This window comes from Plasmodium inui (genome assembly GCF_000524495.1).
Source record: "Plasmodium inui San Antonio 1 unplaced genomic scaffold supercont1.1, whole genome shotgun sequence".
NCBI lineage: Eukaryota > Apicomplexa > Aconoidasida > Haemosporida > Plasmodiidae > Plasmodium > Plasmodium inui.
In genome coordinates this window covers 527,478-554,287 of record NW_008481835.1, presented here as the reverse complement: position 1 = coordinate 554,287, position 26,810 = coordinate 527,478, and the positions used below count along the sequence as shown (strand labels likewise).

The 26,810-nt window shown below is 38.9% G+C and overlaps 2 protein-coding genes across 2 annotated transcripts; one reads left to right on the top strand and one right to left on the bottom strand.

Moving 5' to 3' along the window:
* Nucleotides 1-325: 325 nt before the first annotated feature.
* C922_00125 (hypothetical protein) lies at nt 326-2,852 on the bottom strand (the record flags this gene model as incomplete). Its single annotated transcript, XM_008815742.1, has 12 exons — nt 326-400; nt 541-683; nt 813-908; nt 1,000-1,059; nt 1,173-1,224; nt 1,313-1,382; nt 1,529-1,694; nt 1,815-1,876; nt 1,979-2,168; nt 2,348-2,409; nt 2,607-2,649; nt 2,750-2,852. 12 exons carry the CDS (start codon nt 2,850-2,852, stop codon nt 326-328), a joined length of 1,122 nt encoding a protein of 373 aa, XP_008813964.1.
* Nucleotides 2,853-4,694: 1,842 nt separating this feature from the next.
* Nucleotides 4,695-25,292, top strand: C922_00124 (hypothetical protein; the record flags this gene model as incomplete). Its single annotated transcript, XM_008815741.1, has 8 exons — nt 4,695-5,294; nt 5,719-6,309; nt 6,510-8,507; nt 8,795-17,774; nt 17,865-17,992; nt 18,038-24,098; nt 24,277-24,848; nt 25,212-25,292. 8 exons carry the CDS (start codon nt 4,695-4,697, stop codon nt 25,290-25,292), a joined length of 19,011 nt encoding a protein of 6,336 aa, XP_008813963.1.
* Between the last annotated feature and the right edge of the window lie 1,518 nt (nt 25,293-26,810).

Below are 26,810 nucleotides of genomic sequence, written 5' to 3'. Positions count from 1 at the left end.
AGACGAATTCAAAACGGAGGGAGAGGCGAAATAATTTCTTGTAAGCGTTCGAGGAGTGGACCACATAAAGGCGTGTAATATACCCGCTCGGTATAACACATATTAGGGAAAAAAAAAAAAAAAAAAAAACCTACATAATGAGTATAAATCACACCGATTTAGCTAGGCCTGAAAGGGGAACCGAAAAGAGCGGAAAAGGGACATTCACTCTCATTTAGTGCAATAAGGATATGCGTATGCGCAGGCATAGGAGAATATGTGCACGTGCTTACGTGCACAAAGTGGCTCGGTAAAGAACCCAAGTTTGTGAATTTTATAGGTTCTCTTAAATATTACCAATTTTCATTTTGTCCTTTTCAAATATTGCATAATACTTTTGCAAGAATATTTGTCCAAGAATCTGCAGAAGGGGGGGGGAAAAAATAGAAGAAGAAGAATTTATTCACACTGATGCATCTTCCCCGCTGCATTTTCTCTGCTATTTACACACACGTATGTAGTACACATCTTCACATATACACCTTTATGTGTTTTGTCTACGGTCGGTACATATAAATATCTATTAGCCGAAGAAATGTTAATTGGCATGAAGGCGAAGTTGCAGGGAGACTTCAAAACAGGGTCGACTCTGAACGAGTTAACTATGTAATCCTCCGGCGTTAATTCGTATTCCTTTTGTTCGCCTGTCAAGGGGGGGAGGAAAAACACAAACACATATGTGGAGATATACAAGCATATATAACTGCCCCTATGGTATTCCTTTTTCTAACGCGGCTATTTTTTTTTTTTTTCCCTCAAAAATGTACTTTTACCATTTTCATCACTTAAAAGGAAAGAAAATTTTTTTAGTAATTCCCTGTTGTGGCAGTTCCTCCTAGGGTTTAGCAATCTAGTTAACAGAATTAAGTCTGTAAAGTGTGCATTTAAGTTTTTATGTAAAGCTCCCTATGATGATACTTTTGAGAAAGTAGAATAACGCAAATGAGATCATCATTTTACCGTCTTTGGGCCCAGCGATGCTCGACGTGCCTGTATCAATGACTGCTTCGCAGTAGCCACCTAACATTAGAAAAAAGGAAATTATAACCCCCGAATTGTCTCGATGAATTAAAGAAAACGTTATAATGTCACACCTCCGGTTGCCCACTTATTCATCGCCTTATTATACACACCTATATTTTTGGAACACACGTCTAGGAATACGCCATTGATTTTCAGTCCTATCTGTATTTACAACACAAGGTTGGAGGCAAGTCTTTATCATTTTCCGTTGCTTTAATTTTTACGCTTATAAAGTATTTGCTCAGATTACCATTTTGACTGCCCAGTATTTTCTGGACGAAACGTCAAACCAGTCGATGTTCTCGTTGGGTTGGATAAATCTTAACAGGGGGGAGCAGAAAGCGTGACAACAGTGTGCATTAAAATGTGCCTCTACATGTGCATCGAAATATGCTACTATATTCGCACCTATATGTGCACTTAAGCACGTGACGGTTCGAATTTTCTTCCTTTTTTCTTTCCTCACTTTTTATCGTATCCCCCAAAGGTTATTGAACCATCGTCGCCAATATTTTTGGGGTAATAAATCGAGAACACATTTTTTTTTGACCGACCCCTTGGTATGTTGTCATAGATCAACGTTTTTCTCCTTTTATCATCTGAAATGCCTAGGCCGAATAGGCCATCGAATTCTGGACGCGAAAAAGAGAGGAAAGTCATTTAGAGAAGCTTCTTCGCATGTGTCAGCGGGTTAGAAACTAAGAATAAATTCAACGCTGTAGTTATTTTTTTTTTCTCTCTCTTTTCATTACGCATATCCGAAAAAGGGTCATCGGATATGTAACTGGCTACTCCAAACTCCTGGTTCTTCACCCTAAGAAGTTAGCCCAACTTAGGGATATACGCCATAGGGCCCCTTTTTATTTTACTATACTCCTCTTTTTTGAAAAGTGTGTACATCATTCACGTTTCTTACGTAATGTCTCCCAAGTGAACATCATCAGAAACGTAAGAGATTTGTATTTTGCCTGTTCCGAAGAAAACTTCTACGGGGTTCTTTTTCTGGACTAATTTGTAATTTTTAGAAACTCTGTGGTCGTATTTTCTTTTGCTCTGACAGGCCTTCGTGTGGCAATTCTTCGATGGGATCCACAAGTTTGTACTGCCTTGACAGGAAAAAGAAGAGAAAAAAAAATGTGTGTCTATGTTCGTGCTTATGCTCCTTTTTTGCAGGTGGTTGCCTAGACACACACTATGCGTTTTATCGATATATACGAATATACATATTTACATATGTGCAAATGTGCTGGTTTTCCTTTAGTGCTCTTCCTTTTTTCTTCCTAACCAGTATCAAATAGGACCTTGAACGGCTGGGGGGGACTTCCAATCCATATTTCTCCTATGAATCTTTTGTAGATCAAAAAGGGGGAAGAAATAAAAAAGAAAAAAAAAAAAAAAGAGGAAAAGAATTAGTCATATTCATATAACTTCAAACTTGAAACGCTCTAATTTCTAAATGACACGTGCCTCAGTGGAACTCATCGCACATCTTTCGTGTGCACCGATCAGATGATGTAATATAAAGTGACATTTTGCGTGTTTACTGTCTGTTCATGTAACCCCCCTTGAGAATGATGGTGGAAATTCCTTGACAATTGGAAGCAGGAAAGTGTTTTTTTTTTTTTTTATGTAATATTTTTCTTTTTCATAAGGAATTAATCTGTGCGCACACGCATCTAACACTTACCTGCCGTGTTATACCTGGATACCCTTAAATTCTCTTTTGCAGATTTCACCCACGGACGAACATTAAAAATGAGAAAGACAAAAAAGGAGAACAAGAAATTCATTTTGAGCAGTGAGCGTTACTTTAAAATGCAGTTACAACGTCAAATTGGCAGTGTCATGTGAGAGTGCGTTTTTTTTTTTTTTCTTTTTTTTTTTGACTTTTTTGACATTATATTGCATTACAGCACAGTACACATTATCTTATTTGAGGAAAAAAAGAAAAAAGTGATATCTACCAAAATGGATAAATTATTCCCTTCCTGTAAACTCCGCCTTCTTTTTTAGTTTTTAACTATTCGTGGCATATGGACTGTGGCACTCAATGCAACATTTTTTGTGTATATACATGCATGCATGGGTGAATAATAGTGCCCATCTTTGCAACGACCAAATGGTGGAGCACGGTCTCCATCAAATTTACCAGCCCATACATTGTCTTGGTCACTTTTCCGCTACTGCCAACAGGGGGTAGCGGCACAGAAGGGAGGGATTTGTATTCCCCCTTAGCCAAAACAAAATGGTAAACGCTTCAATTTAAGAAAATGCCAAAACGATGTTGCAACACAGGAAAGACGAAAAGAATGCGAACGCACATGTCCCAACTTTTACCACGTTTGGCTCTCGTTTGGAAATGATTTGCAGCGTTTTCCTTTTATCATTTCCTGTTTCCACTTTTTTTTCCTGCGTCGCGATGGATAAAGTAATTAAAACGCTTCAAAATGACATTCCGACTTCACCGCTTTTACGGATTTATAACCCTGGATGTAGCGCCTTAGAAAACGTGGCTCCAATTTGGCCTACTCCTTTTTTTTTATTCGTTCCTTACTGTAGGCGTATAAGAAAACGCGCCATAATCCTTTTTCTTCACAAAACGAACAATGTACTTTGCTTTCACAAAAATGGAATGTGCATATAATGTATGGACATATAACTATGCACAACATTCCAAACGACTGTCACGACTGTTTAAAATTTTTTGACAGCTTCATCTCTCCGAGCAGTATTTCTCATTCCCACCTTCTTAACATTTGTCTAGCTGAACTTTCGCCATTTTACATGGCGTGGCTACGTGAAATTGAGTCAAAGGGGTCAGTTTGCCTCATCTATTTCTTAAGGAGGGTTTTCTCATTTTAGTGAATTTACGCTTATGCAAGAAAAGCGACAGTTATCGTTTTTCCGCTCTGCATTGCGGCAAATTTTAGAGTCTTTTCTCTGCTCCGCTTTTACTTCCTGATTTTACTTGCTGATTTTACTACTCCACTTTCACTTCTTTTTTTTTTTTCCCCTGTTCATGTGTAAAAATAAAAAAAAACGCCACGCGTGTGTTCCCCGTGGAGCACATAACGGTACTGGAGGAAATTTTTTATAATACCGACCCAAAGTGATAAGAAGTACATGGGGGGAGTTTTCCAATTATTTCTACCTAGATGACAAGATGGCGAACATTTATTTTTCTTCATACGCTGTTTAAGTAGCTTCCACGTTCAATCTCATTTTGTGTCTTTAATAAAGGTACATGAGATTAGTTCGTCAATTTTTTTTCCCCTCTTGCGCGCGCTACTGGAGGGCAAAATTGACACTTGCTAATATTGTGCCCCGCGATGTGAGTTCCCCTCGATTTCACCCCATTCTTGCCACGCATCTTTCTACACGTTTGTCAGTATAAGGGGGCTAATGGAGAGGTGCTCGCTCAAGCGTCTGTTTACGCACGTGTGTAGGCCCCTTTATAGAAACACACTTAAATGCATCCCTCATAATTACACACACCTTTTTTGCACGGCTAGCTTCTAAAATGAGTCATATGTTGCCATGCAGTGTGACTAGTCTGCACTTCAAAAAAAAAAAAAAAACAGTTCACAACTTGTCAATGTTGATTTTTTAAAAAAAGAAAAAAAATTTACAAAATGGAGGAAGAAATTAGTGAAGAGTTTATAACCCTATGGATGGAGAACAAAATAAGTTTTTCAAAGTACAGCTTTAAGAGCTTATGGAATAAAAGTTACAACAAGGTGGTACAAAAATGGTTGCATAACGGGAGTAACAAGATACTGTTTATATACCTGATGGAGTGTGACGAGGAGAAGAAGTTAAATTTCTCTTTTGACTTTTCCAACGAAATTATAGAAGAAACAATTGATGAATACATTGTGTTCCTAAAAATTCATAGCAAAAAAATAACACACGACAATATAGATAGCGTGGTACTATACAATAAGGTGAACTGCAAAATAAAGGAAAACATTTTAAATTTAATGGACAGGGTCTTTATACCTATGCTGGACATGAAAAATAGCTCTCCGATAAACATACAAAACGACTTCAATATCACAACTATCGAATTTATGACGTACATAACACAGTTATTTTCCAAAAACAAATTAATTTACTATCCGAAATTTTCAGTCGAGGAGATTCATTTGTTCTCGGATGACAAGAATTATATTCATTTGCTCGAAACTTTGGTGGACCACTGGATTAATGACATCCAAAAGTTGTTTAGCAATGTAAGACCGTTAGGAGCGAAAGAGAGAAAGAAAAAAAAAAAAAAGAAAAATCTCCGTCGGGGTGATGTATTTTTATTATATAACTTTTTAACATACGGATCGCCTCTACTCTTAAGCTGAATTAGGGTCACCATAGGTAGCGAGTAACTTCGGTTCACCATCGGTAGACAGTAAATTGGGTTCACCATAGGCAGAGATCAAACTGGGTTCACCCTGGGTAGATAGTAGCTTCGCTTCACCATCCTGTGAACATTTGGACAATTAGGCAAAGATGGTACACACATAAACAGGTTAGTCCAACATTTTCGACGTTATGCATTTTTTCTAATCCAAAAAAAAGCTGTACCTTACAGGAGGATTGCCTCTGTTATAGTCGCTCTGCATGAGCATACGTGTGCCCTCTACCCCTACCCCCTCTGCGCAGATCTACGACAAAGAAATAAACTACCTGACGCTGAGTGAGTATATTTCCGACGTAGAGAAAAAGCACAGCATTTTAAGGGACCTCCTTGAAGAACTCAACTTAGATACAATAAACTGCATCTTAAGCGTTTTGGAGAAGAATAACTCTGCGAATATAAAAACGTACAATGGGTTGATGACACAGATAAAGGAGAAGTGCGAGAAGCTGGGAGAGAAGATGAAGGCGCTAAAAATTCTGGAGGAACCCTTTACCAATTTAGATGACGATGTCTCTATCGACCATGTGTACAACATTTTGCCCATTATTGTAAATAGATTGAAACTAATTTTTACTTTTTCGAAATATTACAAAGATTCGGATCAGATAAACAGCTTGATAACGCTTCTTTTAAATGAGTTCATTAAGAAGCTGCATAATTATATCGACCTTTCTAAGATGTACACTAGGGAGGTTAAACAATTGTCCGAGACGCTAGACGAGTGCATCAACATCGTGTTTTACTGGAACTACCTGATGGATGTGTTGTTTAACCGATCGAACGAGGGGAATTTTCCCTTCGATCCTATCATGCGCCAGATGAATCTATCCAATGTAAGTGCGCCTTTTTGAGGGTAGACACCTACCTGTGTTTCGGCTTTTTTTTTCTTCTTTTTTGGTCTTTTTTTTTTGCGTGTGCCTCGCTATACTGTGCAACTGAGGGTGGATTCCCCTTTTCTGTCGACTACAATTACGCCAAATGACATTTTTACGTTATTCTGCTCATCATTGTTTTCACTTCCCCCCCCTGGCAGATAACATCCTTCAAACAGAAATGCGAGGACTTGAGAGAAATCTGCTTCGCGTGCGAGCAATTCCTGTTCTGCGTGAAGGAGGAAGACATAAAAACACTGAGTTACGAGCACTATCACATAATCAAAAAAGGGTTCAATGACATTGAATCCACCTTCTTCAATGAGCTAAATCGAATACGAAATCTAAAGTACGACATCCTGAGCATAAAGAATAACGAATGGAGCACCGATTTTAAAAAGACAAAGGAAATCATAAAAGTGCTAGAAAGTATATTCATCAACTTAATTAAAATATCACTTGAAAATTCCATCAACTTCGAAACAACCATTTTTCTATTTGACAAATTCTACACCCTAGCGATCACAGAAAATATCAAGTCCTTCATGAATAAGAAGGTGGCCGATTTATGGAATGATTTTGTAAAGTATGTAGACACGTATTCCAAGCATTTTTCCAATTTTCTGGAGAACCCATTCAACTATTTCTCCTACAACATCAGATATGAATACCACTCTTCCTGTATCATGCTCGCCAAAAATATCAGCATAAAGCTGCATCGGACTTTTGACAAGCTCAATAAGCTGTTTTATCTACCAAAGGTAAAGGAACAAGAAGCTGCCTATGAAAAGTACTACGATTTGCAGAATTCAATAAATACCTACATAAAACAGATTAATAACATTTGGATAAATGAGTTAAAAACAATTGCATCGAAGAAGAATAACTCCCTTGTTAACACGCTGTTGGATAACTCCATTCTGATAAAGGTGAAGGACAAGTACCTCGAGAGCACATACAACATAGAGATAAAGAAAGTACTCTCTGAAGTGAACATTTGGCTAAAGATTAAAGACGAACAGATATTTCTCCCTAATGTCATTATCGAAATATCTTTTCATGAGGAGAGACTGAAAACGTGCAAGGAATATGTAAATCGACTTGTCCGAAACTACAACAACATCTGCATGATGCTGAACAGCGACCAATACAAAATATTCGAATACGTCCTCAGGAACATGTATTGCAATATTGAGAACACCATATTTAAGTACAACTGGAATAAGGACAACATAAAGTTGAGCGTGCTGTTCAATTTCCTGAATGAGTGTATTCACATAAAATCGATCATTGCAACTTTCAAAAGGAACGATGAAAAAATAAAAGATATTCTCAACGAGATAGAAAAGATCTCCATCATTGCTATTGATGATAAAAGAACCTACACACTGGAAGAGTTTGAGGAGGACCAGAATATCAACATCGAGGGGATAAGAAGCATTTTACAAAATAAACACAGTAACATTGTTAAAATTTTGAAAGAAAGTCTTGTTTATATTGAAAAATATTCAAACAAAAGCTTAAATGCCTTCAAGAGCTACATTGCGAATATTGACAGGAACTACCAGGAGAAGTACTTCATTTCGGTCAAGGTCTCTCTATACAACTACTACAAATTACTGACTGATAAAATTAGCAACGACGCAGTGGAGAATTACCCCTTATTTAAAATCTATGTAACACTAAATAGCAAAAAAGAACTCGTTTATGACTTTTCCCACCAGTCTGCCAAAAATCTCACCGACGAAATTTACAAAAAAGCGTCCGACATATTTTTTAGCTTCCCCAAATTTAGTGTCGTCATCTTCAAAAATAGACAAAAACAGGTAAAGAAAAAACTGGCCTTCGCGTTCAGCACTACAAATGCGAATGATAAGGATATACAGAACGACGACAAGGAAAATCAGCTCAAGAAAAACGATAATAATAACCAGTGCAGCAAACTTCTAAGTCAAATTAACAACATCTACGTCAACTTTATGGAGAAGCTGAAAGAAAAAATAAAGTGGCTCAAGCACTACAATTTGAAGCTCCTCAGCTTGAATGAAGACGACTTGCTGCACAGCCTCCACTCGGCTGAGGATACCATGACGTACGTCTACAGTCAGATAAACGTGTTCAGGAATTTGGAGGAAAATATAAAGCAGGACATCGACAAGGTGGGGTGACGAAGGAGATTAAGCGAGTGAGGTGTGCGGGGCAGGGGGCACACGTTGCGCTTAGGAACATCCCACCAGACAGATCAGCGAGAGGAGGAAAGACACAAGGAATAGACCCCTTGATGTGCTGCACTGCAAACACACACAGAAATTTTGCCGTTTTAATGCGGCGGGGGTGTACTCCAACGCTGCTACGTCGAGAGTGTTATCCCTCCCGCTCCTTCCCCATTAGGGAAGCCTTTTCTATACACCCCTGTGACAACACTTTTTCCTTCTGCCCCTCTCAGGAAATCATTCTCTTCATCGAAATAAACCTTAGCACGCTAAAGGAAGAACTGCTAGCGGACTTCAAAAAGTATAAAGACCTATTCCTGGATTACATAAGCGCAAAGTGCAAAAAGAAGCTAGAAGAGCTGTATGCCTTCTTTAAAGAAAACAGCAACAATCTGCTCAAAACTGCAATGGACATAAACGACCTGAAAGAACACAACGCCCTTCTGGAGCACTGCAGTAGGAACTACGAAACACATAAAAAGGAGTTAGAGATTTTAGAAGAAGACTACTTAAAGCTCATAGAATTAAAAGGTGAATTAAACGAAGATGAGATAATGAAATTGAAGACCTCTTCCATTCTGTCCAATAAATTTGAAACGCTACTGAAAGAGAGTAGAACCATGTATCTGGATACTAAAGAAAAAATGAAAAATGAAATTAAAAATGCGTACAACGAATTTAACAAGTTATGGCAAAAAAAGAAGTTAGTTTTTTATAAAGAAATGCCAATAAGTATTGACAATAACCCCAATGAGGTCCTCGACATGATCAGTTTTTATGAGGACGAATTGAAAAACATCAAGCAGATGCAGGAACGACTGAAGAACAAAATAAGCCTATTCAATATAGACGACGTGTGCGACGAGCAAATAAATGACATGGAGGTAGACTTGAATCATTTGAAGAGCATATGGAAGATGATCAAATTTTGGCAAACTGTTTTCGACTTTGTTAAGAACGTTAGTATATTCTTCCTCTACGACATAGTGAACGATCTGCTTGTACTGGTGAGGGAGTATAAAAAGGAACACTTGAGCGACACGCTGGGGTTTATACAGAAAGAGGAGGCATCTGAAAGCGACTTGGATATTTCTCAAGATCGAGAGATAGATAGGGAGCCGGACCAACTGGAGAGCAGCTACTCAGGCGGCTTCCATCCCGATGGACACAAAAAGGATGAGACAAATGCAGAAAAGGAAAAATATGGAAAGGGTAACGAGATAGTTGCTCAGGAAGCCAAAAATTTAAACATAAAATCATTCCTGAATCAGCTAAAAACGAACTTTCTGGACATCTTCGAGCAGTTCTTAATAAATATGAAAAGAAGGAACACCTGGGAGATATACAAAGAGCTAAAAAACAACGTCGGAAAGCTCAAGTTTTCACTAATACTTGTGGAAATACTAACAAATGAGTGCATGAAGTATAGGCACTTTAAAGAGATAGAACTGAAGACAAATGTCCAGTGGAACCTCAGCAGCATCACCCTACATGATATCATAGAACAGAAGTTATATAAAGAAATAAAGTTTATCACTATCCTCTATAACAACGCAGAGAAAGAAATGTTCATAGAAAATAACTTAAAAAAAATCATTAGCAAATACGAAAATATGAAATTGTCCATACAGAATTGTAAATCTTCTCTGCTAATCCAGGATACAGAAAAGATTTTTAATAACATCAATGAAGATCTCTTCCTTCTTAATAATATCAAAATATACAACTTTGACATAAATTTTCTAAAAAAAACGGAAAAGTGGGAAGGAATATTAGGCAACCTATATGACAACCTAGAAATTGTCTTTTTCATTCAGAACAAAAATGAATACTTAAAATCGATTTTGTCCTCTTCCGACGAAATGAAGCCACACCTGAATAAGATTTACGAGCAATACAACTTGTGCAACCAGAGATTTGTCAAAATGATTAAGAGCTTCCAAAATGGGTATGTGCTGGACAAGATTAACAACTGTAACAATGTGCGCATATTTTTGCAAATACAGAAGCAGCTAAACTTTATAGAGAAATCTTTGGAGAGTTATTTGGAGAAGAAGAAAAGCTCCTTCCCTAGATTTTACTTCTTATCCAATAAAGAAATTCTAGAAATCCTCGGCATATACAAAAATCCAATGCTGTTGAAAAAAAAAATACAGAAAATATTTTCCTCCATTTATTCTATCGAATTTGTTTCCTCAGAAAGGAAGACGAATTTTCAAAAAAATAACTCAAAGTATGTTGTTTCTGCCCACGATTACAACAAAAGCAGCGTCAGTTTTAACTACAAAAAGGGGACTCATAAAAGTACCTCCAATTTTATTAAGGATAAATTCCAAAGGGAGGACTTTCCAAACACATATGAGCAGGGCATCTCAAATGTAGACAACGCAGAAAATAACTGTTCCTCCTATTTTGACATTTATATCTTTTCTCAATACCGAGAAAAGATAAAATTGCACAACAAAATGAAACTAAATTATGAATCCTCAACTATTATTCTAAACAAGTTGGAGGAAAACATCTTCGAAACATTGAAGCTCGATTTAGTAAATGTACAGCTAGAACTGAAAGAAAAAAATCTCAAGAACTGGATCCTGAATAACCCTCAGCAGCTGGTTCTGGCCAGCAAATGCATCAATTTTACCAACGACTATGAACACTTTCAAATTCAGATTAACAAAGGATCGCACATTTTCGTAAATCAAATGAAGAAGCAAAACCATAAGGAGCTACTCTTCCTCACAGATTTGATAAAAACAATCAAGGATAAAAAAAATTACATCAAAATCAGCGCCTTGATCATCCTCGAAAGTTATTACAAAGATGTCGCAGAAAAACTGATCAAAAATAAAATAGAATGCAATGACAACTTTTTGTGGATGTGCCAGCTGAAATATATTTTGTCTGAGGACGAGTATGACCAGAGTTCCCATTTTCAGAAAAGCTTTTCATCCGACTATGTAGAGGAAAAGCCAGACTATGTGGCTGCAGAAGGTGCTTCCAAAAATGCCTACAAAAAGGACATCAGTAGGCATGATCTAGAGCAGGATTTGCCCAACGTTAAAGGTGCAACCCAGGTCGGTGACGGGGCAGGTTCCGCCATCGGGGCGACTGAGTCTAACGCAACAACAGAAACCAGTACAAATGAGAGGAACAAGAAAAAAGCGCACCTCCCAGTGAGCAAACCTGTCAATAGCAAAAATCGATCCACTGCGGTGGGAAAATATACGAAACGGGAAAAGTTCACTGAAGGTAAAGGCGGCAGGAAAATTGGCAACCGATCAAGTGTAATTGGAAAAGCTTCTTCAGAGGGAGGCGCTAAAGACATTGGGAAAGCAAACCCCCTCGAAAAGGAGGAGGGGCAGGATAAGGGGGAAAATGAGGCGGACGAGGAAAAAGATGAATACGAAGATGAAGGGCAGGAGGAGCGAGGGGACGAAGTAAAATCAGGCTCAGAAGGGGAAGCGATGGAGGAGGAAAAAGAAAAGGAAGAGAACAAAGCAGACGAGGAAGACGAAGCGGGAGAAGCAGAGGAGGCGGACGACGCAAACGAAACGGACGAGGGGGAGGAGGCAGACCAAATAGACGACATAGACGAAGCCGACGCAGAAGTGGAGCAGAAGAAACCACCAGGAGAAGAAGCTAAAATATTCCAAAAAGAAATCCTTTCCAAGAGAAATAAACCCGCAAAAGATCACCTGGGAGAATCCCCAGACAACATAGCTGCGAAGGATACCCTCAAGACAGATAATATAAGCGCAACTGATCTAGTCAACAAAAATAACAAGCAACTCAAGTACCTTAAAACGATAAATCTGATGATAAATAAATCCATGACCTTATATTTACACTATTTTAACAACAAGAGAAAATATGCCTATGAGTACCAAGGAAATACAAACAGGCTTGTCATCACCCCTTTAACCGAGAAGTGCTTCTATTCCTGCTTGTTTTCTTTAGATAACTTCTTTGTGAATGCTATAAAAGGAGAAACCGGTGTTGGAAAGAGTGAGACGATCAAAGATTTTAGCAGAATTTTTGGGACAAATATCATTTCCATAAATTGCAACAACAATAACACGCCCAAATATATAGGAAATATTTTATCAGGCATCCTGCAGTCAGGATTCTGGTGCTGTTTTGACGAATTCAACAGAATAGACGAAAGTGTAATCGTTATCGTGGTTGAACAATTTAGGTGCATCAAGCATATCGTGAAGAAGTTGCACTTTGACAGTATCTGCGCGGACGGTCAACAGGAATATTTGAATTACGAGGACATATCTTCTTACCATCAAATGGCGAAATGGAGACCTACCATCGGTGGAGACAAGCTGGGCAAACACTTATTGAATACAGATTGTAGTGAAACACAGGAAGTTTTATCCACCCACGAGGAGAAAAAGGACGTTTCTCAATTCGGCGTGAGGGTAAATTCAAAGGCGCAGAATTTTGTAGCCCCAGTGAACAAAGCAGGGGGTGATAAATCCGGCGATTGCGGCAAGTCGAGGGATTTTTCCGAGGCGCACAAGGAGGGGAATACCAATGGAAGCGGTAATGGAAGTGATGCCGGAAGTGGCAACGCCGAGGGAAGCTCCCCCTTGGATTGCCACTCCCCAGCATGCAACGGACACGCCTTCTTCGAAGGGCAACATATTAAGGTAAAAAAAAACTGCTCCATCTACCTCACGCTGTGTAAAAATAATGACAACTGCTTGTACTCGCTAGAAAATTACAACAGTGTAATTCAGGAATTCTCCTTTAAGCCCCCCAACTTTCATCTCATTTGCCAATTTTCTCTAACCTCCATTGGATTTAAAAACGCGAAAAAGTTGTCCAAAAAAATCAACATCTGCTATAGCCTACTGTACGAGTTTCTGTCCAAGCAGGAACAGTACATCATTGACTTGCGAGAAATAAAGAAGTTTTTAAATTTAGTGTCCGAAGATTTTATCTCAAACAATAAAATAAAAAGTGAAGAGGAAATTATATACGACGCTATGGTGGAGGTAAACGAATCCAAGTTGTTGCAAGACGATCTGGACATCTTTTACAATTTCCTCAAGGAATTATTCCCACTAGTTAAGAAAAAAACAGAAAAGAACAAAAATAATGACCTCTCGGTGAAAATTATAACAGACATTATGAGCAACATGGGGTATACCATAAACGATTACTACATAAATAGCATTTTAAAATTGCACAAAATTAAGAAAACGAATAAAGGAATTGTCCTAGTGGGCAGGTCTTGCACAGGGAAAACGAGCATTATAAATATTTTCAAAAATTACTGCGAGATTGTAAGAAATGCGAACGTTGTAAGAGGGGGTGACCTAAACTGGGGAGAGGATGATAACAAAGATGGGAAGTTCCTATCCCATGAGGGGAAGGTCAGGCAAGTCCACCCCTACGACAGTGGTTATGGAACCACCAACAATGGTGAGATAAATCGCACTATGGACGATTTTGACTATATGAACCAAATCAATAACGTCCCGTCGAATGCTTCGCTGAACAGTAAGGGGACGTACGAGAGTTATAATTTGCTTTACCCGGTCAACCTCTTCTCTAATAAATACAAAAATCAGGGGAACGCAAACATGATGGGCAAAAATAACAGCAGCAATAGTGCCAGCCACAGCACCAGCCACAATAGCCTCAGCGGAAGTGTTAAAACATTGAACAAAATTAGCATCGCACATTCTATGCAGAGTAAAAATTCGACAGCGACACTACTCGATTTTGGAAACAAGTATAAGAAAAATATTCACACGAATGACTATTCCATAGACATAACTGTCTTTAACCCTATGTCGACAGATGTGAAGAAGTTGTATGGGTATTACAACCCGGAGAAGGAGGTGTACGAAGATGGAATTTTGTCCTTAATAATGAAAAGGCTATTCGAGAATAATAACAATTTGAACGAGAAGTGGTTGATCCTGGATGGACCTCTGGACATCCTAACGACTGAACCGTTGCACTCCTTGTTGGATGAAAACAAAGTGCTAACGCTAATAAACGGAAATAGAATAAAATTTGCAGATAATGTCTTTATATTTTTTGAGATTGAAAATTTAAAAAATTCTGCCCCCTCTTTTATAAGTCGATCCAAAATTGTGTACATGAATGAGGAAGAATTTAACTACGAGTGGCTGATCGAAAGTTACTTGCAGAGCAATTTTCCCAATGTGGAGGAAAAAAACCTGGTCCAGGGATTTTTCAACAAATATATAAAAAAAATCATGAATGCTAAGAGGAATAAATATAACCTAATTATGGACGTGAGTGACGCAAATGTTATCATATCCATCTGTCAGCTGTACGACATGCTGTGCAATTTGTACGATAAAAATTTCCCAAAAAATCTGAACCCTTCTTTATGCCTAGAAAAATTATTTCTCCAATCTATTATTTACACCTTCTCCAACATTTTATGCCCCAAAAGTAAGAAGTCTCTGGACCTCCTGATCAAGACCATAGACAACAGCTTCCCCCATCTGCATACCATTTTTGACTACATAATTAGTAAGAACAACTTTAACTGGGTGCTATGGGATGAGCTGATCACCACGAGTCATAACTTCTTGCCGAATGTGAAGGAGAAGTTTTTTTCCTACGACAATTACAACTTTTGCAAAAATGATAGCTCCATGAAATATATGAGCATGAATCAGCTGAGTGAAACGATAAACCCTGAGACAGATTTTAACAAATTGTTTCTCAGCAGCAATTTGCACATTAGCAAAAATTTCAACAAATACACCATAAACTATAACAATCTCTTCAGTGACAACCATAATAAGAATACACTGAACGTTTATCAGACTTATCACTCCAATTTTATACACACAAACGCAAATAATATGAATGATGCGAGCCTGCTGGACAATTACGACATGTTTAGTGACTACTCCAAGGATAATATATACTCGAATAATAACTACCTAGATTCGAACCTCTTCAACACGTACAGCAAAAATCATATATCGAACAATTATTTCTCAGATAACAGCTTCTCAAATAACAATTTTTCGGATAATTTGTTATCCTATAGAAATAATAAAAGAGAAAAGAATAATTTCGAGAAGGGACAGCATGAGGAGGACTACAATGTACTCAATGACAATTTTATAGAGAGCTATAATAAGTCATCCCTGAAAGATATCTACAACCAGAAGGATAATCTTACCCAAAATGGGACGCAAAAAACGAAAGAGAAATATTTTCACCAAAAGTTCAATGACAATATATTTATAGAAAATGTAGAATCGTTAAGGAAAAAAAATATCATCAACATTTTAATGTACAACAAAAAGAATGTCCTTCTGATTGGAAACAAATTTAGCGGAAAAACGTTCTTCATGAAATATAACATTTTGCCCTATGTCAAGGAAGACATATCCAGTTATTACACCTTCATTTCGAAGCTCTGCAATTCGAACAAGCTGGAAAAAAAAATTGAAATGAATGTCGAAAAGAAGTGTAGAAATATATATAAACCGGTGGGGAATAAAAAGTGTCTCTACTTCATCCTCGATGACTTGAACAATCTGCAAAAGTATGACTCTTGTGGGTTGGACTACTTCTCGGATGGTAGCATCAACCATCAGGGCAGCGGAAGGAATGCCCTCTTCGACTTCAACATAAACAGGAAGTGCATTTCAAAGAATAACAACCCTAATGGAGACAATCCACAGATGCAAAACGGAAGCTCTATTAACAACACAAGCGTCTTTGAGTTCCTAAACCAATTCATTGACTACAACATGTATTATAATAAGGACAACGGGTCTATTAAAAATGTGGAAAATTTGTTTTTCTTCCTGATATATGGAAATAACAGAAAATGTGCCTCCACCTTTAACAGGAAATTGATCAACCGACTACACGTGGTACATCTGAACGAGATGGACGAAGCATGCATGAAAAATACTTTCCACGTTTTCTTAAGACATAAATTTTCTAATTTCCATGAAGTGATAAAAAATTTGGCGGAACCTCTCTCCTCATCAACGATAAAACTCTTTTTCGACGCTGCCAAGTATTTCAAAGCTAACTTAAACTGCTATCACTACTTTTTCCACTTGAAGCATCTATTTAAAATAATGAAAGGCATGTTCCTTTCGGAGGCTCCCATATATGAAGAGAAAGAAAGTGTACTCAGACTTTGGGTTAATGAATGCTTTCGCTCTCTTGGGGATCAACTAATTTTAAAAAATGAAAGGAAAAAATTTAAAAGCATTTTAAAAAATATACTACATAAAAAATTCTACGTAGTTTATGATTACCTTTTTCCTAAGAAGAAGACCTCTTATTTCTGCTCCTATAATTTTCACGATACGAAAAATGAAAACCCCTACTTCTTTTACCAACCTGTGTCGAATGAAAATGTCCTCATCGAATTTTTCAGGGGAGTCGTATCTTCTTACAACACTTTTGTTCTGTGCCCTTATGACAAGAAGAAAAACGAGTATTTCAAAAATCACGAGGCAGACGTCGGTGACGCCCGCGCGGAGGGCTCCGGGAAGAAGGGCACTCCTTCTCGCAGCGCGAAGAGGCCACCCACCTCCAGGGAAAACAGCCTATATGAGATATTCCAACACGCGGATGACTACACTGGGGGAAGCAACTATGAAAATGAGGAACGAAATGGCTTCACGGATGGAGAGCCAAATGCCTTCCTCGATGCACAGCGAAATGACCTTGCGAACGGCGAGCCAAATGAGCACCCCATGAATGCCTCTTTGGACAAGTCGCAGAAGATGTCCCAGGAAATAGCCGCACTCGTGAGCAGGAACGACAACGATTTTAATAATATTTGCACTCCCATAAATTTTATACTCTTTAAAGAGGCCATGATAAATATATGCAAATTTTCCCGAATCTTTCTCTTCGAAAATGAGCACTTCATATCGATTGGAGACAGCGGCCCCGGCAAGTTCACGTGCTGCTTAATTGCCTGTTTTATATATCAAATAAAAATTCATGTAATTAAAAATTTCCACTATGGAAATGGAAATGTTAGAAACTGGGGTGATCAAAGTGGGGACGGCTTGCTCGATGGGGGACACGATGTTGGTGGGTACAATGCGAACGGCCCACCTCTAGTTGGCACTATGGACACTGAGGAGAGGACAAGAAGCCACGTAAGCGAGGTCAACGGAGAAAAAGGAATTAATGACGCATCAGAAGGAGGGGAATCACAAACAGGTGCGGAAGAACATATTGGTGTGAAAGCACAGATAGGTGTGGAAGCACAGATAGGTGTGAAAGCACAGATAGGTGTGGAAGCACAGTTAGGTGTGGAAGCACAACTTGAAGGGGAAACTAACGGGGGAGACAACTCGCACGGGGAGTGCCACCCAGAAGAGAGAAAAAACAAAAAGGGAAATGAGACAAACGATGTGGTAAACACTGTGGTAAGCAATGTGGCAAACACTGTGGTAAACACCGTGGTAAACACGGTGGAGAAGAATACACCCGTTCTCGACAAAAACGAAGGGAACAAATTTCACCCCAACTTGATAAGCGGAAACAAAGGCGTGTCCATAATAGAAAAACTAAAATGTAATTATTTCATAAAAAAATTCAAAGAAGCCATTTTAAACTGCTATAAGAAGGAAAAAAGGTGCGTCCTGTACTACCTGGACGATAACATGAGTGACGACATTTTGGAATTCCTCCACGAGCTCTACAACAACGTCAATATAATTAACATATTTAACAGTGAAGAAATAGCGTACTTGAAAAACATATTCCTGCAGAATGAGATCGGCTTCAAAAACTTCGACACGCTAAGCGAAATGGTGGAGGAACTGATTAAGACAAACTATCACTACGTTTTATTTACCACGCTGAAGAGTAAAATGTTTAGAAAAATATCCAACGAGTATAACGTTATCCTGAAGCAGTCGACTGTCAACTACTTCTGTTCATGGAAAAATGTCTCATATGACATAATTGCACAAGAGACGCTCAAGAGGAATAACCTAAATGTGGACGTGTTTAGCAAGCTGCACAACACGGCATTGAAAATGTTCGAATGTGTCCTACACCATTTGGAAGAAAAATTAAACAGGGAGAAAAAAGAAAACTTTTTCTTCCTCAACGAGTTTAGCAGTCACACAAACTTTAGCGATTATCATCGGTGTAAGAACGCAGGTGAGAAAAATTTTGGGGCCCCCAAGCTGGATGAACAGAATAGAAGGTACGAAAAGAACTCCACACTAACCAAGTCGAAAAGTGCTCTACTGGAGGAAAACAAACAATCCATGGAGATTAAGAACAGCCTCAAAATGAACACCAAGGAAAGCTGCCATATGAATTCCAACCAAACGAAGACCATGATGCAGAGTAAGAAGACAATTACCGATGATGCGGAAGAAAACGCTAGAGATGGGGAAAATAAAAATGAAGATGACGCAGAGAATAATATAAAATATATCCGAAACTCCAAAATTGTACAAGACAAACTGAACATCCAAAAGTATATCAATTTTAAACACTTTTTCCACTTTTTACAATTCTTCGAAAAGTTGTATAAGAAAAAATTTGAAGAAACGAATAACCAAGAGAAGAAAATTAACATGGCGCTGAGCAAGTTGGCCGACGCGAGGAACGAAATTCAAGAAATGCAAATTCAGCTAAGTCTGCAGAAGGAAAACATATCGAAGAAGCAAACCGAATGCACCCAACTACTCAAAGAAATAGAGGAAAAGAAACAAGAATCTAATGACAAGAAGAAAAAAATACAGGAAGATAGCATTCGAATATCGAGTGTAGAAATGGAGACGCAAAAGCTAGCCGAAGATGCGAGGAAAGATTTACAAAATGCGATTCCGGAGCTTGAAGTTGCCACTCAGTCGCTTGAACAGTTAGACAAAAAAAGCATATCAGAAGTAAAGGCGTACACAAAACCACCCGACGTTGTCATGCAAACTTTATCAATCGTTATGATAATTTTGAATAAAACGCCCAGTTGGGAACAAGCGAAAATTGAACTAGGAGATGCAAACTTTTTAAACAAATTAAAATCTTTCGATAAAGACTCCATATCTGATAAGACGCTGAAAAAAATTGAAAAGTTTACCAAAAATCCGATATACTCTCCCAAAGCTGTGAAGAAGGTTTCCTCTGCTACTGGTGCGCTGTGCATGTGGGTTCACGCCTTAAAAATGTACGCACAAGTGTACAGGGAAGTAGCACCCAAGAGGCTGCGCCTGCAGCTTGCTGAAGAGTTACTAAGCAAAAACAGGAAGGAACTCGAGTTAACCATGGAACAGCTTAGCCAAATTGAGAAAAATTTACTACACCTGCAGGAACAACATAATGAAAGCACCAAAACGAGTGACGAACTTAGCAGGTCATATGAAGAATCTTGTCAAAGGATAGAAAATGTAGAGAAATTCTTCCTCAATTTAATGGACGAAAAAAACCGATGGGAAAAATACGTTAAAGATAATGAACGGATTAGGAAGAGCATATATGGGGAGTCAATTCTGTCTTCTTTTTTTCTGGTCTACACTGGATTGCTTAATTATGAAGATCGGAAATTTTTAATTTATGATGCCTGCTTCAATTTGTTGATTCGCAACCACATTTTTGTCAACACCAATTTTAACGTGGTCGATTATTTTATCGATCCCATCCAGTCCCTGGAATTTAGATCCAATTTTTTATCTAACGATATATACATGAAGGAGAACTCGATTTTAATTAACAACAACTTTCTCGCCACTCTGATAGTGGATCCTCACTACCAGGCGGCCAATTGGATTAGACGATGTTACCTCAATAATAGAAAATCGATTATTATTTCTGATTTTCATTCCTCGGACATATTTTTTAAAATCATTCATTGTATGAATACTGGAACGTCTTTACTGATCAACTACATCAATGAGGACTTGGAGGACATACTACTTTTAACCATTAAGAAATACAACAAGTTTATTTTGGATAGGGAAAACAGTTCGCTCTTGGATGATCGTCAATGCCAATCTGCAAACGACGCGCTCATAAGGGAGTACGCTAAGAGGAAGAAGCAGCTTCAGGGCGATTTCCAGGCTGGTCATACAGGCGATGCGAACAATAGCGGGGGAGGCGCAGTTAGTGCATTTGGACCAATTGGCCCAGTTAACGGCGTCAACATAGGCAACGGCCAAGGCAGAATCGACAGAATGGCCTACGAGGAGGAACTCTACCGAATGAAGCTGCAGCTTCTGGACGGAATAAACATCCACAGAGATTTCAAGCTGTTCCTAGTGTCTAACAAAAACTGCTTCAGTCTGGACTCGATCTTTTACATACTCACCACGGTTATCGTATTCAGCCTGAACAAGGAGTCCCTCGACAACATTCTCCTAAATGTGATCATTATGAATGAGGAGAAAAACTTAGAAGAGGAAAACAAAGAATGTCTAATGCGTCTAATCCGAGTGAAAAAAGAAATCATCAAATTAGAAAACAACATACTAGAACATATAACAAAAAGTGAAAAGAAAATCACAGAAGATGACCAACTGATTAATATTCTCTTACAATCCAAGTCCGAAATTGATGAAAAAAACCGAGACCTAGAAGAAGTGAATGACACCCTTAGCAGAATGAACATGAACAGAAATATGTTTAAGAAGCTAGCCAAAAAAGTAGCTATTTTATTTACCATACTGAATGACTTGAAGTATGTCAATAATTATTATCAATTTTCGCTAGACCATTTTATTTCCCTTTTTACCTACTGCATGAATATATTCAAAAAAAATAAAAAAATTTCATCTAGCTCTACTACGGAGAGGCAAGAAATTCTGTTCAACAATTTCTTCTTTGAATTTTTGAAGTATACTAAAGTGTCCCTTGCCAACAAGCACCACCTTTTTTTGGTCTTCTACTCCTTGTGCAAAATTATGGTCTTCGAAAATAAAATTTCTCAGGAGGATTACGACTTCTTCACCTTTGGCAATGAAGCGAGTGGTGAACAGGTGCACACAAAATATCTGAAGATACTCACCAGGGATAATAACCAAAAGGGGAAGGGGGATAACCACGCAGGTACAGGCACGGGTAAGAAAAGGACTAAGAGAAAGAAGAAAAAAGCGGCACACCGTGTTGTGCACAACTCCGGCGCAGGGAAAGACGCTTCGGATTCGATCAATTATGCGGAGGCGGAGAAGGAGGAAGAGGAGGAGAACGACGATATGAACGAAAATGAGGAGGAAGAGGAAGACGCGGAAGAGGAGGAACTCGAGCAGGAAGAAGAGGAAGACGCGGAAGAGCCAGAAGACGAAGATGACGAAGCGGAAGCGGCAGAGGACGACCAAAACGGTGATGATGAAAACTGCGACGATTCGAACCGCAAAGGCGAAAACCCGGACGGTAGGGAATGCAGCGAAAGAGGAGAGCACGCCCAGCAGAGTGCGCAAAAGACGAAGGGAAATGGACCCAGCAGTGGACCCAAAAAAGACGGAACCGAACCGGAAGGGAAGACGAACCTGGAGGTAAACAAAAAGAACAACAATGATGACGAAACAGATAAACTGAACGAAAACTCAAACACGATGAATAACAAAAGGAAAAAGCAAAGCAAAAAGAAAAAGTACAATTCGAATAGGAAAATGCCAAATGATTATCAAGCGGAGGACCATTTTAAGGAGTACTCAGAATATGATGATACAAACAGTAATTGCGGAGCAGCAAATGAGGATCAATCTACAGATGTTATTAATCCAGGGAACGATTGGATAAGTGAAGAGAAGTGGAAATACCTGCTACACATTGAGAGGCTGAAAAACTTCGAAGGATTTATTAACTCATTTGTTAAGTCCATCAGAGAATGGAGAAGATGGTTCAATTTTCTGGAAGTAGAAAATTATGTACTTCCAGACGAATGGGAATTTAATTTGAATTCTTTCCAAAAATTAATTATCATCAAAATTTTAAGGCCAGACAGGTTAAACAAAGCCATCGAAAATTTAGTGTACGCTAATGTCTCGTACAACGATATTGAGATAGACCATATGAACTTCGAATTCATTTTGAGACCCTCCAATGGTATTGACCCTCTGACGATTATTTACAAAAACAATTTTGACCCCTTCCAGTATGTGTATAATTACGCTCTTGAGAATAATCAAAAGTTGAAAAATTTAACCCTAACCAGTGAGAACATTCACTTTGTGTACCACTACTTGATGGATGCCATCGAGAAGGGACACATCCTCTTCATTTCTAATTTGCACAACTCGGTTCAGAACTTGCATAAGCTAGCAAAAATTATCGAAAATGTGCTAAGCAGCAGTTCTACGTCGGGTCTAACGCTAAGCAGCAGCTCCGATGAAATTGGCGCTGATGTGAACACCGCTGGGGTTACCAACACAGAGAGTGAGCAGCGGGATGAAAGCTCCAAATTGGAAGAACCAGGAAGGGACGCCGCCACAGAAGGAGAGGACCACCTGGAAAATGTGCAAATAGACGGGGGGGATATGGACGAGCTGTCTAATTGGAAAGAAGCCGATTCGTTGCCCTACAGGGCGTTGATAGATGAGGAGTACGGAAGCGACTCGGGTGGGAACACCCCGAAGGCAAACATCCCGCTGTTGGAGAGAAGCAACCGTGGAAAGATACGAGTACACCCAAATTTCCGCCTCTTCCTATCCTCCCTGCCCAGTGAGGAATTCCCAACGGCATTACTGCAGAAAAGCATCATCGTCATTCTTGAAGAGACGCCCAATATAAAGAAAAGCATATCCATTTTGTTCAAGGAGCAATGGGAATTGGAAGAAAATAAAAACATCCAGTTAAACAAATATAAAAAATTGATGCTGAGTTTGTTCTGGTTTCATTCAATTCTTAACAATAGGAAAAAGTTTTACAACTTCGGATGGAACAGCGAAAATTACTTTTTCAACAATAAGGATATCATGTTGAGTAAGTACATCTCGCAGATATTCTTCAACAAAAATATTAAAGAAATTTACTGGCCTTATTTCCACTACTACATTTGTGACATTATCTATGGATCCAAAATTAATGACTCCTTTGATAAAGAGCTCCTAAATATATATGCAAAGGAATTTTTCAACAACAATATATTTAAGGGGAAGTATATATTTTCTAGCTGCCCCAATTATTACCTCCCAAACGATGTGACGAATGAGAAAGTGCTGAACAATTACTTTAAAGAAATTCCACATAACGATAGCGTAGAGATATTTGGACAAAAGACATGTGCTGAAATTCCTTTTAATATAATTGCTTCGGAAGGAATTGTTTCTCTTTTCTTTCACGTGAATTCGTTACACCGCAATCAATACCATTTCCAGAATGTGAGATCGAATCATGTTAATGAGAAGGAGGTGTATTCCTTTACGAAGATGCTTCTGCAGGGCATGCCACACGAGATCTATGTGGACGATTTGTTGAAGAAACAGTGCATGCAGGAGCAGTACCTTTACGCCAACCTCATGTGCCAGGAGATTTACAAGCACAACCTGCTTCTGCGCAGGGTTCGAAAGTCGATAGCGAAGGTGCAGTGTGGTACGTCATGAGGGGAGCAGTTAAGTTAACGTGGTGCATCCAACCTGGTGCATCTAATTCGGTGGGTCCAGCCCCGTACATCTAACTCGGTGTATCTACCCCCGTGCACGACGCACCGCTAACCCAGGTCAAAATGCCCCTCGCCTCTCTCACTCCCCCGCCGCTTAATCCCCTGCAGCGCTCAAAGGCGAAACCGTGATAAACAAACAAATTTACAAAACCATCCGATACCTTAGCGACGGACTAGTGCCAAACTCCTGGAAGACCTTTTACATATCGAAAAAAAGTCTAGTTCCCTTTTTTGAAGATTTAAACGAAAGAGTAAACCAGCTAAACGAGTGGAGCATCAACGGGACATTGGCAATTCACTGGCTCGGTGGATTTTGTAACCCCAGAAGTGTCTTAAAATATATTTTATATGAATATTCCAAAAAGAATGACATCAGCCATGATTTAATCACGTTCGAATTTACTTCCATTAACAAGTCGGATGAAATTAAGCTCAAGAGCAGAAGCATCGAAGAGGGCATCTACATAAAGAAGTTAATTTTGCAGGGCGCCAAATGGGATTTCATCAGCCAGACGTTAATGGAGACGGACAATAACAATTTGTACTTCATCATTCCGACCGTGTATCTTAAAGTTGTGTTAAAAAAAAACAGCAAAGAGGACAATGATATTTATTATTGCCCCCTGTACATGTGTCAAGAGAAGAACGTCGTGGACATTAGGGACAACTACCTGATGAAGGTGAGTTTCGCGCGACTGGTCGTTTCGATCCGTTCCCACGCTCGTCGGTGTGCACTACACTGGAGTTGAAGCGTTGGGGGCGGCTCAGCTTCGTGCAACAGAGTTCCTGTAAAGTTGTGTCCGCACTCACGTCTCGCACTTTGACGCGCTGTACTCGGTGAATAGGCAAAATGAGTGGAGCACACAACTTCAGGCACATCACATTTTTCGCGGCATCTTTTCGAAGCCCTCCTGCGCAACAGCGAGCCGTTGTCGCGTTGCGCGAAATGCTCTCGTTACGTTTGTTACATTTGCGCAGGACAGTATAATATATTTTGTTTTTCTCACATTTTTTCCATTTTTTCCTACATGATGCATTCACAGGTTGGACTGGGCACAGGGTCGAAAAACCCATCCGAGTGGGGCAAGCTGGGCGTTCGTTTGTTTTTAACGAACGAGTGTTAAACCCGCGGCTGAGACGACCATATGCACGGATTTGCGCTTGAAGAAAGATGTGCCCGTGCAACATTATGAGTTGCAATTCGGGAATACCCCACCTGGCCGCCTTGTAGTTTGGGCGCTCAGCAGTTTAGAGACCCCTTTTGCATTCGTCTGATCCCGATGCCGTAACAACAGGTTGTGCGTTTGCGAGAACAAGTTGGCGTGCACATCTAATATAATAACACGTGGATTTTAAAAAAAAGTACAAATAACATTTTTTTCTTCACCTTAAAGTTGTATTACGAGCTATGGGAGAAAGAAGAAAAAGAATTTATTCCAAAACCCTGTTCGTTCATATGAACCTGCAAAAAATTGCTTTCCCTTTTGATTATAAAAAACCTTTAATGAATTTATTCCCGCGTTACTTTAAGGTGAATCCCGTTTTGCGCATTTTATTTTTTTGCAATTTTGTGCGCATATCGTAATACGTGGATAATGTTGGGATATTGTATTCGTATGACGTTACGGCGTGTTCCCTTTGCTTTACCGCTTTTTCGCACTGTTCCCTTGGAGTGACTAAGGGGATCCCCAATCGCAGTCTAATTCTTTGGCTTCACTAACGTACATTAAAAATGTAAAAAGGTTGATTAATTTAAAAAAATTTTATTTGTTCTTTATTTAAAAGAGGGATGGAATAAACAGGAAGGGAAGGAAACTTTCATATCAATGTTTTTTTTTATCCAAATTTAAGTGATTGCATTTCTGTGTATCTTTTTTGTAACGTGCATAATATGTAGAGAGCTCTCTATAGCAATTGCGCGAAGGGTGGTTCCCGTCGACCAGGCTACTCCTACGTACATATATATATGTTACATGAGCCTCCTTCCGTGAGAGGTGAAGGGCCACATATCCATTCAGCGATGTATAATAACTCCATTGGAGCATCGCATTATACACTCCACTGGAAAATTATATTTGGATATATTTATGTACACGTTTTTGCGGCGTTATTGCCGAACTTTGGCGCAAAAAAAAAAAAATTTAATTTTTCTTTTTAAAAAACGTTCCCTTTTAGAGGGAAGAAAAACACGTCAACGAACAGGGATACGAAAATATAAAATCCACAGGATGATATGATAGCATGTGAGATATGCATAATTCGCAACAAAATTGAGGAAATTTCAAACGTAGAAAAAACTCACAAAAGTGTGACCATTTAACAAAATCGCCCTTGCTGAAAAGCTTTAAACTTCCCAAAGGTTGAAAAAACTGAAAAAACGTTTTCAAAAGTGGCATTTGCGACAGAATCCCATTTTGACTGCACAAACCAGTTTGAACAAATACAAAACCCGCGTAAAAGATGTCAGCTCCTGTAAGCCTTAAATAAAAAAAAAGGAAAAGATAAATACCTACACGAAATGCTCATGTGACGAGAGAACAATAGTCGTGTTTTTACCCTACATAGAATAAAAATGAGCGTTTTGTGAGTTGGCGACATTTCTATGCATACTGATGTGCAACAATTTGCCTGGCGAGATTGTT